Source organism: Felis catus, chromosome X (genome assembly GCF_018350175.1).
Source record: "Felis catus isolate Fca126 chromosome X, F.catus_Fca126_mat1.0, whole genome shotgun sequence".
In the NCBI taxonomy this organism is placed as follows: Eukaryota; Metazoa; Chordata; class Mammalia; order Carnivora; family Felidae; genus Felis; species Felis catus.
The window spans coordinates 91,058,447-91,073,853 of NC_058386.1; the positions used below are offsets into that span (position 1 = coordinate 91,058,447).

At 40.8% G+C, this 15,407-nt stretch overlaps 1 protein-coding gene and 1 long non-coding RNA gene across 2 annotated transcripts in view; one reads left to right on the forward strand and one right to left on the reverse strand.

Moving 5' to 3' along the window:
- Positions 1-2,435: 2,435 nt before the first annotated feature.
- On the forward strand, positions 2,436-8,258 carry LOC109496573. The gene is made up of 2 exons (XR_002152696.3): positions 2,436-6,323; positions 7,934-8,258. It is a non-coding gene; the product is annotated as an uncharacterized LOC109496573 (long non-coding RNA).
- A 4,479-nt stretch (positions 8,259-12,737) lies between these two features.
- TRPC5 (transient receptor potential cation channel subfamily C member 5) overlaps positions 12,738-15,407 on the reverse strand; it is a 266,623-nt gene continuing 263,953 nt past the window's right edge. Inside the window, exon 12 of the mRNA XM_004000806.5 lies at positions 12,738-13,561. Coding sequence (XP_004000855.1) covers positions 12,869-13,561 — 693 coding nt within the window. The 3' untranslated portion in view covers positions 12,738-12,868. The remainder of the gene's footprint in view (positions 13,562-15,407) is intronic.

Below are 15,407 nucleotides of genomic sequence, written 5' to 3' on the forward strand. Positions count from 1 at the left end.
AATTCTTTTTTATGCTGTGTATATTTTTCTTCAAAATTAATTGCAGTTTTCTGCCTTGGTGAAGAGCACATACTGAATCTGTTTTACTATCGAAATTCAAGACGTGTGAAGTTTTCAAACATCTTTGATTTCCTTGGAGCCTGTAATCAAGGCATAACCTTTTAATTAGCTTTGGAGATAGATAAAAGTACAAAATCATTTCTTATGTGGACACCAGACATGCAGCACTTAATTTAGACATAAATCTCCTTGAATAACGATACAGTCCATTGACAGAGGGTGGTACATGAACAAATGACTTTTTTTTAATGTCCATTTTGTACGAAACCTATTTGGAGCCATTTATATTTCCACTTGTAATAAAAACTAAACTCAGGAGAATTTATACAGCAAAAGACAACGTCTTGTTTCCTTCCATTTCACCTAGAACGTTAAGTTTCCATCGGAGCAGCTTGATTGGAACACTTGTCTTCTTCCAGTATCAAAGGCAGTTTCAGGGATGTGTGGGGTCCTTGTGTTAGGGGAAAAGTAGCTTCAGGAAAGGATGGATCAGAGTTTAGTAACTAGGGTGGGACTAAAACCACTCCAAAATGATAAATCTGGGTATCCCATCAAAACCTGGGTGGCGGGGTTTATAGATGAAAGATTTGCTGCCTGTTAATTGGTGAATAGTTGTCAAAGCCTAGGTTCATTAATGCAAGTCCCTCTACTTTAGTGTTTGAAATCTTTCATAATCGTTTTTTAAAAACTACCTTGACAATATGGAGAGTAAATATTTATGAAGTTAGAATTGAGGTTTAAAAAAATTTTGCCTTGAATGCCAAAAAACAATTTAAGAGTGGCTGTCACATAAGGTCCCTACATTGGTACCTTGTCAGGATACCTGGGGGTTGGGAGAAGCCTGTAAGTACAGGCAACTGATTCTTCAAATTCTGTAATTCTCAAGAATATTCACTAGCTACCTGTAAAACTAGATTTTGTTAAGCCATGATACACATCTGTAGTTAAAACTAATTGAGCCGTTTCAGGTACTGCTTCATTATTTCCCTAATAATACAACACTTTGGAGTTCACTTCTTCTGGCTGCCAGAAGGGAGCACGGAAATCAGGAAATCCTTTGCTGTTGAACAGCTGTTTGTTTTTTGGCTTTATTTCCTGGTAAGAGGTACTTGCCAATGGCTATGTCTCTTGTGAAAGGGGGCTGGGGAAGTGATTCAACAATAATGATATTAAACTGAATCAGCTCTTTGGAGTATTCAGGGCAATGAATAAAAATGTTAAGGTCTATCCTAGCGAACATTACGGATTAATAGTATTGATTTATTGGTGTTCTCTGGGCGGTCAGTCCCTTCACTTACACAGCTAACATCTTTTCTTGCAGACCTTACGGCTTTTTCCAAACTATACAAGGCAGGTTTCTCAAATCATTTGTAGAATTATAGAAAAAAAAAATTCTAGGGGCTCGTGGATGGCTCAGTCGGTTAAGTGTCTGACTATTGATTTCGGCTCAGGTCATGATCTCAGGGTTTGTGGAATTGAGCCCTGCATCAGGCTCTACGCTGACCGTGCAGAGCCTGCTTGAGATTTTCTCTCTGCCCCTCCCCAACTCTTGCACGTGCTCTCTCAAAAGAAATAAACATAAAAAATTAGAAGTATTAGAGTACTGTAGTTCTATACTTAAAAAAACCTTTTATTTACTTACTAGTATATTAGATCTGAGTTTTTATCTTGACAGATTTCATTTATGCAAGATGAGGTTCTAGAGATCTGTACAACATTGTGGCTCTAGATAACAATTCTGATTGTACACTTAAAATCTGTTAAGAGGGTAGCTCTCATGGTAAGTGTTCTTACCACAGTAAAATAGAAACTAAAGTTCTGCATGGATATCCCTACAAAAACAATCCCCCAAAACCAAAAACTCCACCATTTTATACTCTGTTGTTTTGCCTGCTTCAGCTGTTGAGTTTTGATTTTAATTTTCTTTCATTCCTCTCACTCTGCTAAAATAGCTTCAACCACCCAAGAAGTTTACCCTGCTAGTTTTGAAACACGGTATATAGATTTGCCTTTAGTTAACCTAGTTCCTTTACTCACTGCTTATATTTTATTTTCAACATTTTATTATGAAAAAAATTAAAAAAATTTTTTTAATGTTTATTTTTGAGAGAGTGTGAGCGGTGGAGGAGCAGCGAGAGAGGGGGGGAGACACAGAATCCGAAGCAGGCTCCAGGCTCTGAGCCGTCAGCACAGAGCCCGACACGGGGCTCGAACTCACGAACCACGAGATCATGACCTGAGCCAAAGTCAGACGCTCAACTGACTGAGCCACCCAGGCGCCCCTAATTTTTTTTTTTAACATTTATTTACTTTTGAGGGAGAGGCCAACAGAGTGCGAGTAGGGAAGAGGGGCAGAGAGACAGGGAGACACAGAATCAGAAGCAGGCTCCAAGCTCTGAGCTGTCAGCACAGGGCCTGACACGGGGCTCGAACTCCTGAACCACAGTCGGATGCTTAACCAACTGAGCCACCCAGGCGCCCCTAATAGGAAAAAGTTTAAACATACAGGAAAACTGAAGTAATGGTGCAGTGAGCATCTGTGTACCCACCACCTAGATTTTACAATTAACATTTTACTCGGCTTTTCACATATCCATCTATAAAGCCTTGGTGTTTGATGCATTACAAAGAAAATTACAGATTCAAGTACATTTCACTTCTAAACATTTCAGCATGCATATTGTTAGCTAGAATTTAGTATTTATTAAAGGTTCACTTTTTTTATTTTGAGGTAAAATTTACATGCGATGAAATACACAAATCTTGAAGTTTTTGATGCAATGAATTTTGACAAATCCTGCATCTGTGAATCTCCAGCCTTTGTCAAGATAACATTTCCTTCGCCCCAGGAAACTCCCTCATGCTCCTTCCCAGTCAATCTCTGTCACCCCAGCTGGGGTGTACCCTAGGCAACCACTGTTCCTTCTGATTCCCCCCCTTCACGGTTTAGTTGATTTTTCAAAATGTTTATAAATGAATCAGAGTATCAGTTCAGACACTTAACTGACCGAACCACCCAGGCACCTCTCTCATTGCGGTTTTAATTTGCATTTCCCAAGATCATGTTGAGTAGTTTTTCATGTGCTTATTTGCCAGTTGTATACATTCCTTATTGAAGTGTGTTCAAATTTGTTGTATTTTTATTATTGAGTTATAGGGGTTTATTCCGTATGCCAGTTGCAGATCTTTTTCAGCTATATTACTGCCTATTTAGGTGTCCTTACCTAACTAATGTGTATTATATGTTATACACCCAATCATAGTTTAAATAATTAGTCCAGGACTTGCAAGCGAGTTATTTGGCTGAAAGTTAAGCTGTTCTGGTATGCTAACCAGTTCTCTGGTGGCCTAAAAGTTAATGTTAGTTATTAAAATACAAACAAACTTCAGGGATCTGAATTAATTAGGGGAAAGCTAATTGCTGAAAGGTCTTACTACAAAAAAAAAGCATCAACTGATACTTGAGGAAATATTACCCAAATGTACTCAGATTATACCAGTTTAATAATGACCAGCCTAACCTCACTTTATGTCTCTTTCTACTGGCCCACGGATTCAAACTGTTCTGCACAACTTGTACTTTGGGTACTCAATAAAGAATAAAAAATGTTGAGGATAAGGCCTGTAAGGTTTCTCAATGTGCGAGCTATAGCTTTATAACTATTGGTCTCTTCGTGTCATCTCAAAGTTCTTTATGAGTGCTTATTCAATTTTTAAATATTTAATAGCTCTAATGGTAAGTATAACAGGTGGTAAGTATAACAGGACATTAATAATGTTTATTCTCAATCATCTACTTTTTAAAATATATTGGACTGCAAAGGTCTCCCTGAAGTGTCTGTTGGTTAAATTATAGTGTAAAATCCATTGTTCACAAATGTTTGTTAATAATAGGCGGCTATAAACCATTGGAAAACGGAGAAACAAAACACCTTAATTCTGAGCAGCCATTCATTTCAGGGGAAAAAGTCAATGCTTTATTTTTGTTTATACTGAAGCTAAAAATACACAAAACCATTTTGTACAGTATTTTTAACACATTTAAAGATGACACTAACTTTGCACTTCTTACAGAAAGTATTTAAATAAAAGTAAGGTTACTCAAGGAGGTTTTAGCTTTTAAAATTGTTGTCTGCAAAGCCAAAATGACATTTACACAAACACATTTGGAATTTTCCTTTTTCATGATTAAGCCCAAGAGATACAATTTTCATCTTGAGTTCGATGCAAACATTTTCTGTATGGCAATGTGTGATTGGGGCTGTCAACTAGGTTAAGAAAGTGAGTTAAACACCACCTGTGTTCTTTACAATTCTTTGTCTTGCGTCAAATGTTAGTTCCAAACTACATTCATTGTTTTGAATAGGCAGAAGCTCTTCAGTCGCAGTTTCAACCTCGTTTTTGAGAAATCTGGAAACAATTCTGTGAAAGGTTTAAATATTGATACTTTCTTGAATACTACCACTGGTGTGCATTCCCATGTTACAAGAAACAAAAAGAAAATGTTTTCGCTTGAGAAGGATGTGTTTATTCATACTTAAATGTCCTTGAGAAAGTCTTTACCTTTACAGTTGACATAAGAAACCGTTTGTGTTTACTTTTAGTATGTTAAAGTAACAGTTTGAACAGTTAAAAATTTCATAGCTAATAATTTATCAAATCGGATTGCCTTTAGCATTATGAAAGCCAGAGACTAATGTGTTCAACCCTTTGGGTTTAGAGATTTCCTGATGAGCTCCCACGACATTCGTTTTAGTGTCCTTGGTTCCAATGCTCCTGTTAGACACTTCAGAGTTCTGCTTCTCCTGTTCAAGTATACTAAGTACAGTTATCACTGTGCTTGTTGGACTACAGGCTCCATTGCTTTGGTTGTTGAAACTGATCACTTAATGTATGTTGTAAAAGGAAGTCCTGCACGGTGTGACCATGAAGTGATAAAGCTTTACCTTAATATAACTAGACCCTACACAGGAAATACATGTGATTTTCAAATGACTTGAACATTCAGCCAGCTGCCGCCATCCTCCCTCTAGAGCCGCCTCCTACTTCTGTTGCCAGAGTTCCTCCTAAGTTCAACGAACACCCACCCCCTCTATTTCTCCAAAGGCTGGGGCTTTTCTTTACGGCCCCTTCTTCCTGCCAACAGCCTAGTTGTCAGAACCTCTGCATCATGAAGTACATTTCTAATGCATCAAATAAGGTTTTGGAAGCCAATGCTGGGTTTATTTATAACAAGCTGTTGGAACTCGGAATGTGTTTCACTATTAAACACAAATGTTTTAAGGGTTCAGTCATTATGGTTGTTCCCAAATCCGTGGAGGTTGTATACCTAAATGTGTTCTTTAATGTTTCCTCCTCGGGAGGCTTTAGATGCACATATTTCAGTAAGACTGCCACTCGCTGTCCCAAGCATGTCTAAAACTAGATTTCAGACTGCTGAGAGGGACAAGGACTCTTTGGGGATATTGGAATTTTTTTTTAATGTTTATTTTGAGAGAGAGAGAGAGAGAGAGAGAGAGAGAGAGAATCTCAAGCATGTTCCATGCTGTCAGCGCAGAGCCCAATGTGGGGCTCAACCCCATGAACTGTGAGATCATGGCCTGAGCCAAAATTACGAGTCAGACACTTAACCGACTGAGCCACCCGGGTGCCCCAGAAAGTTTTGCATCTTAATGTTGGTGATGGTTCCAGGGATAGATACAACTGTGAAAACTCACTGAATTGCACACATTAAAGTAAGGATGCAGGCAAGTGTACACCAGTTATTACTCTATAATAAAGTTGGTAAGAAAAAAAATTAACTGGTTTCCAAAGAGTGTCAGGTCGCTTTACAAATCACACAAGAAACTGTCTCATTTTATACTTGTACCTAATGAAGTGCTTATTATGTATTAGCGCTTGAACCAGAAAAATTAGAACTCCGCTGGATCACCCCAATTTTTGACCAAATATGGACCTAAAAATTACTTTTGACTGTTGCTTTCTAAAAATTTTGTCTTACAGGATCATAGTTTTCTACCATTGAGGATATTTCTACCATTGAGAATATTACGGATTTTTAAAGGCTTCCCAAAAGCAGAAGTCCACAATGGTTTGAGTAACGTCAGCCTTCACACATGGGTGTGGCTTAAGATGATTAGTTTGAAGAACCGCATTCATTTGGGCACATACGTTCCAGCATGCGTGTGAAAATGATCAGTCTCCTTTTATAATCTCAGTTGATATGTTTATTCCACATTTTTGAGGCTAAAACATGATACCAGGTAAAGAATCTAGCTTTCTTCTATACTCCCCTCCCCCAACTTGACCTCTTCTTTCTCTTTGATGTAGAGTTTGAACAAAGTCATTTTCTTCCTTAGATAAAATTTGGAGAGATCAAGGCCGGTAACTGATCAGAAGGGCATATTTATAAAAGTCAATCAGTGATAGTGCACAATTTAAAATGTAGCCTTTGAGTCTCACTCTGTTGAGCTTATCAACACAGTGATCACAAGGTGAGAAATTGCTGTGATCTGAAACTCAAACGGAATTTGACCCGAACTTTGCAAAAGGATTACAGTTTGTTCAGAGGTAGTTTGCATACACTGTGGCACTTCTGGATTTTTTTGAGTGAAAAAATGGTGATGTTAGTGTTTTATTTCAGGAACTACATTTTTTTTTTTAATTATTGGGGAACCCCATCTCAGTTTGGTCATCTAAAGAGTTTGACAATTTGGTGGTTTAGCCCCCTATGTTCTAAAGTGTTTGTCCATACTCATTCTTTACAAGCTTTTGCATCTATCTCTTACTACACCCTCACCATCTAAGTACCTCAAAGCCTCTTGTTTGTCTTGTCTTCCAAGGGTCAGTTTTAAGGGTTGTATAAGACCGGAGAACTGTCAAGAAGGTTTCTAAATTGGAAGGCAGTTGGTGGCAATGAGTATTTTGGGGAATGAGTGCTTTGCGGGAAAGGCATAAAGTGGCCAAGCCCAGCTCAACTGTGGTTGGCCACCCTAGGCTAAAATAAAAGGTACACCGCCACCTACTCGTTCAAGTGCCACCAAGGGTATGGCCTTGCTACGTGTGTGTGCGTGTGCTGAGGTGCAGCTCCTGGGATGTTAGATTCCCTGAAACCTGCTCATAGATGACGTCAGAGGGCAAAATATACTGCAAATTGGTGAAAATGACCTTTACACTGAAGGCCATTCTTAGCTACTTCATTTGGTCTTTTTGGTTCTATCGAGTCATTTGGAGAGTTCTGAAAAAGGCTTTTCTTTTTGAGGGTCCAGAATGAGGGTAGTGTGTGTTACAGTTATGGACTGAGGAAAGTTGATTGATTACAGCGGTCAAAGGTGGTGGGCTCTTCCCGTTCCTACACAACTTGCCTTTTATTTGTGTAGTAACCGGAAGTTTCTACAAAGTTTCACAGCTTTTCACACCAGAGGAGAAAGCCAGCTTCTGGCATAAGGGCATTCCACTTAATTTTATATTAAAACATTATAATCCTTAATATGTACATGAGTCCCAAGTACCACAGACATTGATGGTAGATCTTTAAAAAATGAATGACTACAACTCAGACCAAATAAACTAACAAGTATCAGGTACAAGTGCACTCAAGAGTAGGGCTAAAACAAATACTGAGCTTAAAAATGCCAGAGCACCCTAGCCTGCAGACTGTATCATTCCAAGCAACTAATTACTTTGTTTCATTTTCTAAGAGTAAAGCTCTCAAAACCACCTACCAGTATCTTTTTCTCTGGACCACCATGTAGCCTACAGATGGAAATCCTAAAACCACATACTAGCATATGAATAGTAATAGCTCAAGTATGCAATAAATCCAAAGTATGCAGGTTTAATTCACTAAAAATGTGTATTTTTATCTTTACAGGTATGTTCTTTTCGAACCTAAATGCTTTATTTTTCTTCAAACCAGAAACCTGAAATTCTGAGGGCTTTCAGTATTAACAATTGTGCTACAGGAGATACTGTCGTGGCAACTTATTTGAGAAATTCCTCACCATATCTCAGGAAGTTTCTTTCCATTGAAGTTACTTCTCCTCCTTCCTTAAAAATGATCGAATAATTACCCAAAAAGAGGAAGGGCCAAGGACAGAACAATCAAATGCTATTAGGTTTCATTGTGTGCATGCGTGTGTGTGTGTATGTGTGTGCGTGTGTATAACACAAATAAAGTTCTCACTATTACAAACCTCTGCCTAAAAGCAATGCAAGTCAAAACCCACTTCTGTTGGATAAAATGTGATTTGGAGATACAGTAGAAATAGCACTTCTCTGTAGTAAAGTGTGATCGCATTGAACTGTGGTACTCTGTTCCAGTGGTTAGTTATACACCAGCAAAGTGGATATATGGAACAATTATCTAGATAAAGTAAGCCAGAGAAACATTCTAACATGCCCATAGATTTGAGGCAAAGCCACAGGAGTTAGAGGGAGCTGACAAGTAGATGTGAAGAAACTGTTTAAAGGATCTGAACGATCCCATCAATTTCCATTGGCTACGTCTATACAAACAATCTGTTTGTTAGCAGTTTTGAAAACTTGATTACCAAAATAATATGGTCAGTTTTTCTTATGTACTTTTAAACAGGGAAGAATGTCTGCCTAATAACTTCAGGTACTTTTTCCCTGATGATTTAATAAAGCAAGGTCTGGGCCACCTAAACTGTTCAGTCAAAATACCACTTGAGTCTCACTCACAAGGCAATAGGAATATCAAATGGCCACTGCTATTTTCTGGCTAAGGTGTCAACTCATGTCTTTCACTGAAATTCAATGAAATTTACAGGAGAGGTTTGCACTGCCCTAAGAACTGTGAAGTTCTTACTGAAAAAGTATTTGATTATTATTGAAGTCATTCACGAAAGGTAGAGGCCCTAGGTTTTTTTAAGTTCTTTAATCAAATTGCAGACGGATGTTTAGATGTTTTGGACTTAGCTTAAATAGACTAAATTAGGCCAGAGAAGAGTGAAAATTGAATTTGAAGTCTTTCCTCTGTCTTTGTACTCCCCTGGACTTAAAGCTAAAATCTTTCCTCTGAATTTGTACTCCCCTGGACTTAAAGTTAGGCGTGGTAGAGATACTTCAACAATGGTCATTTTCATTGCAAGATTTTTACCCTTGCTAATGATCAGGGACACTCTGATGTAATTATGATGGAATCAACCAAATAAGTACAGGTGTCTAGAAGTGAGAAGGCCAACTATAATGGAGATGAACCATGGTATTAGGTATTTAGACAAGTAGTAAATGACTCATACCATGTATTATTATATTTGACTTTGGGGCACATTTTTAGCTTTACATTTAAAATATGTCAGCCTCGGGGCGCCGAGGTGGCTCAGTGGGTTAAGTGCCCAACTTTTTTTTTGGCTCACGTCATGATCTCACAGTTCATGGGATCGAGCCCTGCATCAGGCTCTGCGCTGGTGATGTGGAGCCTGCTTGAGATTCTCTCTCCTCGTCTCTCTCTGCCCCCCACCCCCCCCACACACACTCACTCTCTCTGTCTCTCTCTCTCAAAATAAATAAAGAAACTTTAAAAAATATGTCACTCTGAAGTTTGTAGGCAAATGGACAAAAACATACATATAGCAGCTATTCCATTTTCACATCTCGTATGCATAATATATAATATATATGCTTAATAACAAATGTCTTGTTTCTGTGATTTAGAAGGTTTGGGTTTATTGATTGGCTCTGTGACCTTGAACAAGTCATTATTCTTCTCTGGACCTTTTTTTTTCTATTTGTAAAACAAGAGGTTGCGTTAGAGTAGGTTCTCTTTGAGGTTCTTTCTTTTTTTTTTTTAAATTTTTTTTTCAACGTTTTTATTTATTTTTGGGACAGAGAGAGACAGAGCATGAACGGGGGAGGGGCAGAGAGAGAGGGAGACACAGAATTGGAAGCAGGCTTCAGGCTCTGAGCCATCAGCCCAGAGCCTGACGCGGGGCTCGAATTCACGGACTGTGAGATCGTGACCTGGCTGAAGTCGGACGCTTCACCGACTGCGCCACCCAGGCGCCCCTCTTTGAGGTTCTTTCTTAGCTCTAATTTTCTTTGTTTATAAATTTACTCTCACATCAGCTTAGACCTTCTCTAGGGTCAGATGGCATATTTAAGCACTGTATTTGAAATGCCTTTGTTGATAGTAGCCGGTCCAGAGCGTCTACAGAGGTCCAGAGGTGAACACAAATCTCTTTTCCTTCTTTTCTGTGTTAAGAGTTCCTATTTTTCTGAGTTAGAGTTAATAAAAATGTTGATGTCACCAGTATGAATGTTAGGGCAATTGCCCTTCAGCTTTAACAGCTGTCCTCAATCCCCATCATAACCAGGGCTCAAGGTAGCTAGTGAAGTTGTAAGCCAAGTCATAAAGACAATATCCCTGAGGAGATCTGGAAAGAAATGTACTGCCCATGAAATATGACACTGGTTTCTCTTAGTAGTACAGATTGGCTGCTATAATTTATACATATTCTCTCTTTAGAACCTAACCGAGAGAAGACTGTTTTGGAGCATGGCTGTGTGGCTACCCTCGTTTTCTGACAAATCAATAGAGTAACTGCCAGAACAATTATACCTAGGTTATCATAAGTACATGCATTTGTGAGAAAGAGATATCTTTTTCTTTTGATGAAGTAGGGCCATGTATTGGGTTTGGGTGCCATTAATGTGAATTAGGGATGTAGCCCAGGTTCTATTTATTATTGAAAGTGAATCTGACAATTGCAAAAGTCGAATCTGTAAATTTAGAAACTTTCCTTCTGGAAAATAGCCTGTTATTGACGTTAAGGCTATTTATGATAGTTCCACTTGGTGAAGCAGGAGAGAAGTTGAATTTGAGTAAACAATCACTTGAGATATGATCAGAGAATTACTTGGGGACAGTCTGTTGCCATATGGGTCTTTATGCATCTCGTTCTCTTGATGGTTTTTCCTTGGATCTGAGCTTTATTCTTCCACACTTCCTCCTGTTCTCCCCCTCCTCACTTCTTGTTCATGTGAACCTCATGTTCATGTGAAATATTTTGACCATCAGTCACCAAAGCTAGGGCTGGAAATGGGAATCTGTTCAAATAACAGAAACTACACTGTCAAAAGCTCTCTTGGAGGCATATAGGCATTATTTGAAAATGCTTCATCATACTTACTTTTACCAGAAAGTACACACATGGTTTTAGATGGATTTCTGTTACTGTTGCAATTTACAGGAACAGAACATCCTAACCTTCTGAGTTTTCTGAGCTACGCACTGTTAATTTACTCTCTAGTACCCAGACCTAGGGCTGTTTGGATCATATGTTAGAGTGTAAGTTGGGGATAACTTTGTGCTGATGTTGGTAAAAAAAAAAAAAATACACCCCCCCCCAAACCCACCGTTGGTCAGCAGATTATCTCTCAGGGGTTATTGGTTCAACATAATAACCATATGTATTATGGACTTCATTTTTTAACCTTCATTTTTAACCTTTGGAATCTGATGAGGTACTCTCAAGCTGTGGCAAATAATTTGTATGTATAAATGCTGCTTTCTTTGAAGACAGTAGAATTCGGATCACGTTTATAGTTCCATGAATTCACTAAGGTCACGTTATATGTCTAACATAAGTTTACACATGCAATTTCACTGTCCCCCATGAATATTCAAACTGCAACCTGAATCAGGTTATCTAGACCCAACATTGTTTTTTCACGAAGATGCTCTTTTCAGATTTCAACACCTTAACAAGAGGTTATCTTTCTGATTAAAAAACATTTTCAAACCCAGACTTTTACCTTAGAAATGCTTTCGATAGCAATGATGATTAAAACTATCCACAGTAGATAGGACCCTATGAATGTACCAGCTAATTATTTTTCTTGCCAACCTCTGAGATGTAGTGACTACTGGTTAGAGTGCAGAAGTTTTTTAAAAACAGGACACATCCTAAATACTAATCTCGATACTGTCGCATTTTCAAATGCCGTAAGGAACGGAAACACACAAACACAAGAAAGGAATTCACTAACTTATTAGATACGACACATACTACGTGTTAAATATTAGGGCAACTAGCACATCTTTAAGAAACCAAAGAAGCCAACCGCCCCCACGATCAGGAGAACTTGTCGTGTTTAAGTGTGTGTGCAGCTGAAGCGAGCACAGAAGTTGTCGTGTTTAAAAACGAAAACAACAAGAAGGCCAGTTATACCTAGAAACCACAAGCTGACAATTCTTTGGAGTCTGTTCAGTCTCCCTTTGATGCTGTTCATTGGACCAGAATGGGCAGCGTGGAGCACTGAAGGGCGACGGAGACAGGCAGGTTGCTTTGCCTTATTTGATAGCTGGTGGGGACTGCTGAGCACCTCCCTCAGTCTCGTGGGGAAATGCGGTGAGACCCTGAGGAAGGTCAGGAATCTGAGCGGCAGCAACAGTAGCAAAGTGGCACCTGGAGCTTCAAGGAAGCAAGGGTAAGAAAAGCAAAGCCAAGGGGTTAAGCACCCACTGCACCTCTGCTGACCAGGGGCAAACACCCCTTCAGTTGGTTGTGAAATGGACTTAGTGTTAATAGGTATAAAAAGGCAAATAATAGCAGTAACGAGAATCATAATCACAAGAACGGAACATGGAAAATGTGGCTATAAAAGACAGTGAAAATAATAGGAGTTTCACTCCCCTTTCTGGGGGGGCGGTGGGGGAGGGGTGGGGGAGGGGTGGGGCTGGGGTGGCTCAGGGCAATGAGGGAGTCGTACGCCGTGTCACCTTTGAGAGCAAGGAAATTACAAAGTTTCTCTTGAGTTCCAGAACAGGTGGTAGGGGTCTGACTTAGAGCCGAGTTGTAACTTGTTCTTCCTGTCCGTCACCCCATTTGTGCATGAGCAGGTCGCAAGCCTCTCCCCAAGTTTCAAAGACGTCCTCTGAGGAGTCTAAAAGTTTAGAATTCGAGGAACAGATGCTGGATGCACAGTGGAGAGAGCTGGAACAGGCTAGAGGGCATTCACGGCTCTGAGCAGCGCCCCGGGCTTCCCCTAATTCTACCTCACTGAGGTTAATTTCACTTTGAGAGCAGGCCTCTGCTTTCCCGGTCTCCATCTGAGAATACCTGATGTCCTGCCACATATAGTGCTGCTGAGCGATGCCATCCGAAATGGTGCACATTGGCTCTGAACTGGGTTCAGACATATGACCGTTAAACTTGGAGAATAGGAGACCGAGTTTCTTGAGAGAAGGACCCATGAAGGAGCGTTTGCTTGATGACTCGGCTTTTGACTTCCCTTGGGCACCGCCGGCTCTTGGCATGGTTCTGATGAGAGGTGGCCCGTGGCAGGCCTTTTTCTTGCAGCCTAAATTGAAAGAGACACTCTTGGATTTGGCCCGAGCCCCACCACTGCCATCATTGGTATCATCCCTCTGGGACAGTTCGGTGCTGCTCGCAGAAAAGCTTCTCCTTGAGTGTTTCCTATTTCCTAAGAGGTCGAGTACTTCATATCGAAAGCTGGAGATGTCCTGCTTTAATTCCTGGGGCAAGAGAGAAGATACGTTATGTTAAGAAGCGTGGCCTTTTGTTCAAGATAGGCTCACTGGGTGTCCTTCGGAACGTTCCAGGCTTTGCCTAATGGCAAATCACAAAGTACACAAACTACCGGCAAAATCTCACATTATTCCAGTACAAGAAAAATATATTAATAATTCTGTGGGCAGGGGTGGCCATTGGCAACATCGTGCAATTAGTAACGCTGATTTCAGATGGTCCTTATCAAGAGGACAGCAGCAGACCTGTCCCTATTACAACGTTAACTAGTGATTAAGGTATTCGATTAGGGCACTAGCTCTCATAGGCGTATCTGCATATACAAAGACTGCGGCAGAGGAAAAAGCTTTTAGGACCCCACGGAATAAAACTAGGGAAGTAGAACATGTCAGGTTAGAGACTGCTGTTTGAGGACAGGGGTCCCTGTCTACACAGGTCCCCAGGAAATTCTATCTCTGACTGCCTAGATGCTAGATTGCTCCTTTAGTGTTTGTTTATTTTTGAGAGAGTGCACGCAAGTGCAGGAGGGGCAGCGTGGACGGGGGGATAGAGGGTCCCAAGCGGGCCCCGGGCTCCGTGCTGACAATGAGCAGCCTGATGCGGGTCTCGAACCCAGAACCATGAGATCATGACCTGAGCCGAAATTGGACGCTTAACCGACTGAGCCACGCAGGCGCCCCTAGAGTTTTCCTTTAAAGACCACCTTCTCAAAGCTTAAGTGGGAACATTTCGCTCTCCTGCTGTCCACCTGCGTAGACATACCATCTCTTGCCTCTGGGCCTTTGCCTGTGCTGGTGTGTCTGCCTAGGACACTCTCCTCCGCAACTCTCCTTTATCTGGCTCCCCAGCTTAAACACGGCTTCTTCTGAAAAGCTGCTCTGACATCCCAAATCCCACTTGAGTGTCTCTCCTGTCTCCACAGCGCCCTGTGTCGATCCTGTCAGGAGATCCAGTCATGTGTCACCTTCGATCATTAGTGCGTGACACACCACAAGAGTGGGGGCTGGTTAGGTCTTGCTCATCACTGTACCCCAGCACCCAGGGGAGTGCTTGGCACGTAGCAGGCCCTCACGAGATGACTTCCATCTGTGGGTTAGGATAACGGCCTTTTTATGTTCCTTAGAAAATATACCTGTGTTCTAAGGTAGGGCTCTTCAGTCACTTGCCATGTTGAGAGTCTGGGTCGTGGGGGGCTGTCTTGGGCGTTGTAGGATGTTTAGTAACAATCTCGGTCTCCACCCACTAGATGCCAGTGGCACACACGTCTGGTGTGACCACCAAAATTGCCTCCAGACATCACCAAATGTGCCCTAAAGAACAAAATTGCCTCTGACTGAGAACCACTGCTTTGGGCTCATGCCAGTATTAGGAGAGTTTTAATGTGTAATGATAGGGTTTGTTAAATCTTAGATGGAAGGGGTGCCTGGGTGGCTCAGTTGGTTAAGTGTCCGACTTCGGCTCGGGTCATGATCTCGCGGTTCGCGGGTTCGAGTCCTGTGTCGGGCTCTGTGCTGACAGCTCGGAGCCTGGAGCCGGCTTCAGAGTCTGTCCCTCTCTGCTCCTCCACTGCTTGCGCTCTCTGTCTCTCTCTCTCTAAGATAAATAAGCATTAGAAAAATGAAAAGGAAGATTTAACAATGGATTGGTTGGTCTTCATCTTGTATCTTTAAAGAAGGCCTTTATATGTCCTTTTGCTATGTTGCCCCTCACGATACGTCCTTGCCATATCATTCAATTTCAATTCCCACACCGTGAGACACCCAGAATATTAAAAGAATAAGGCAAACGTCTTTCGTTCATAAAGCTGATTGTGGCAAGAGACATTGGTGAAAT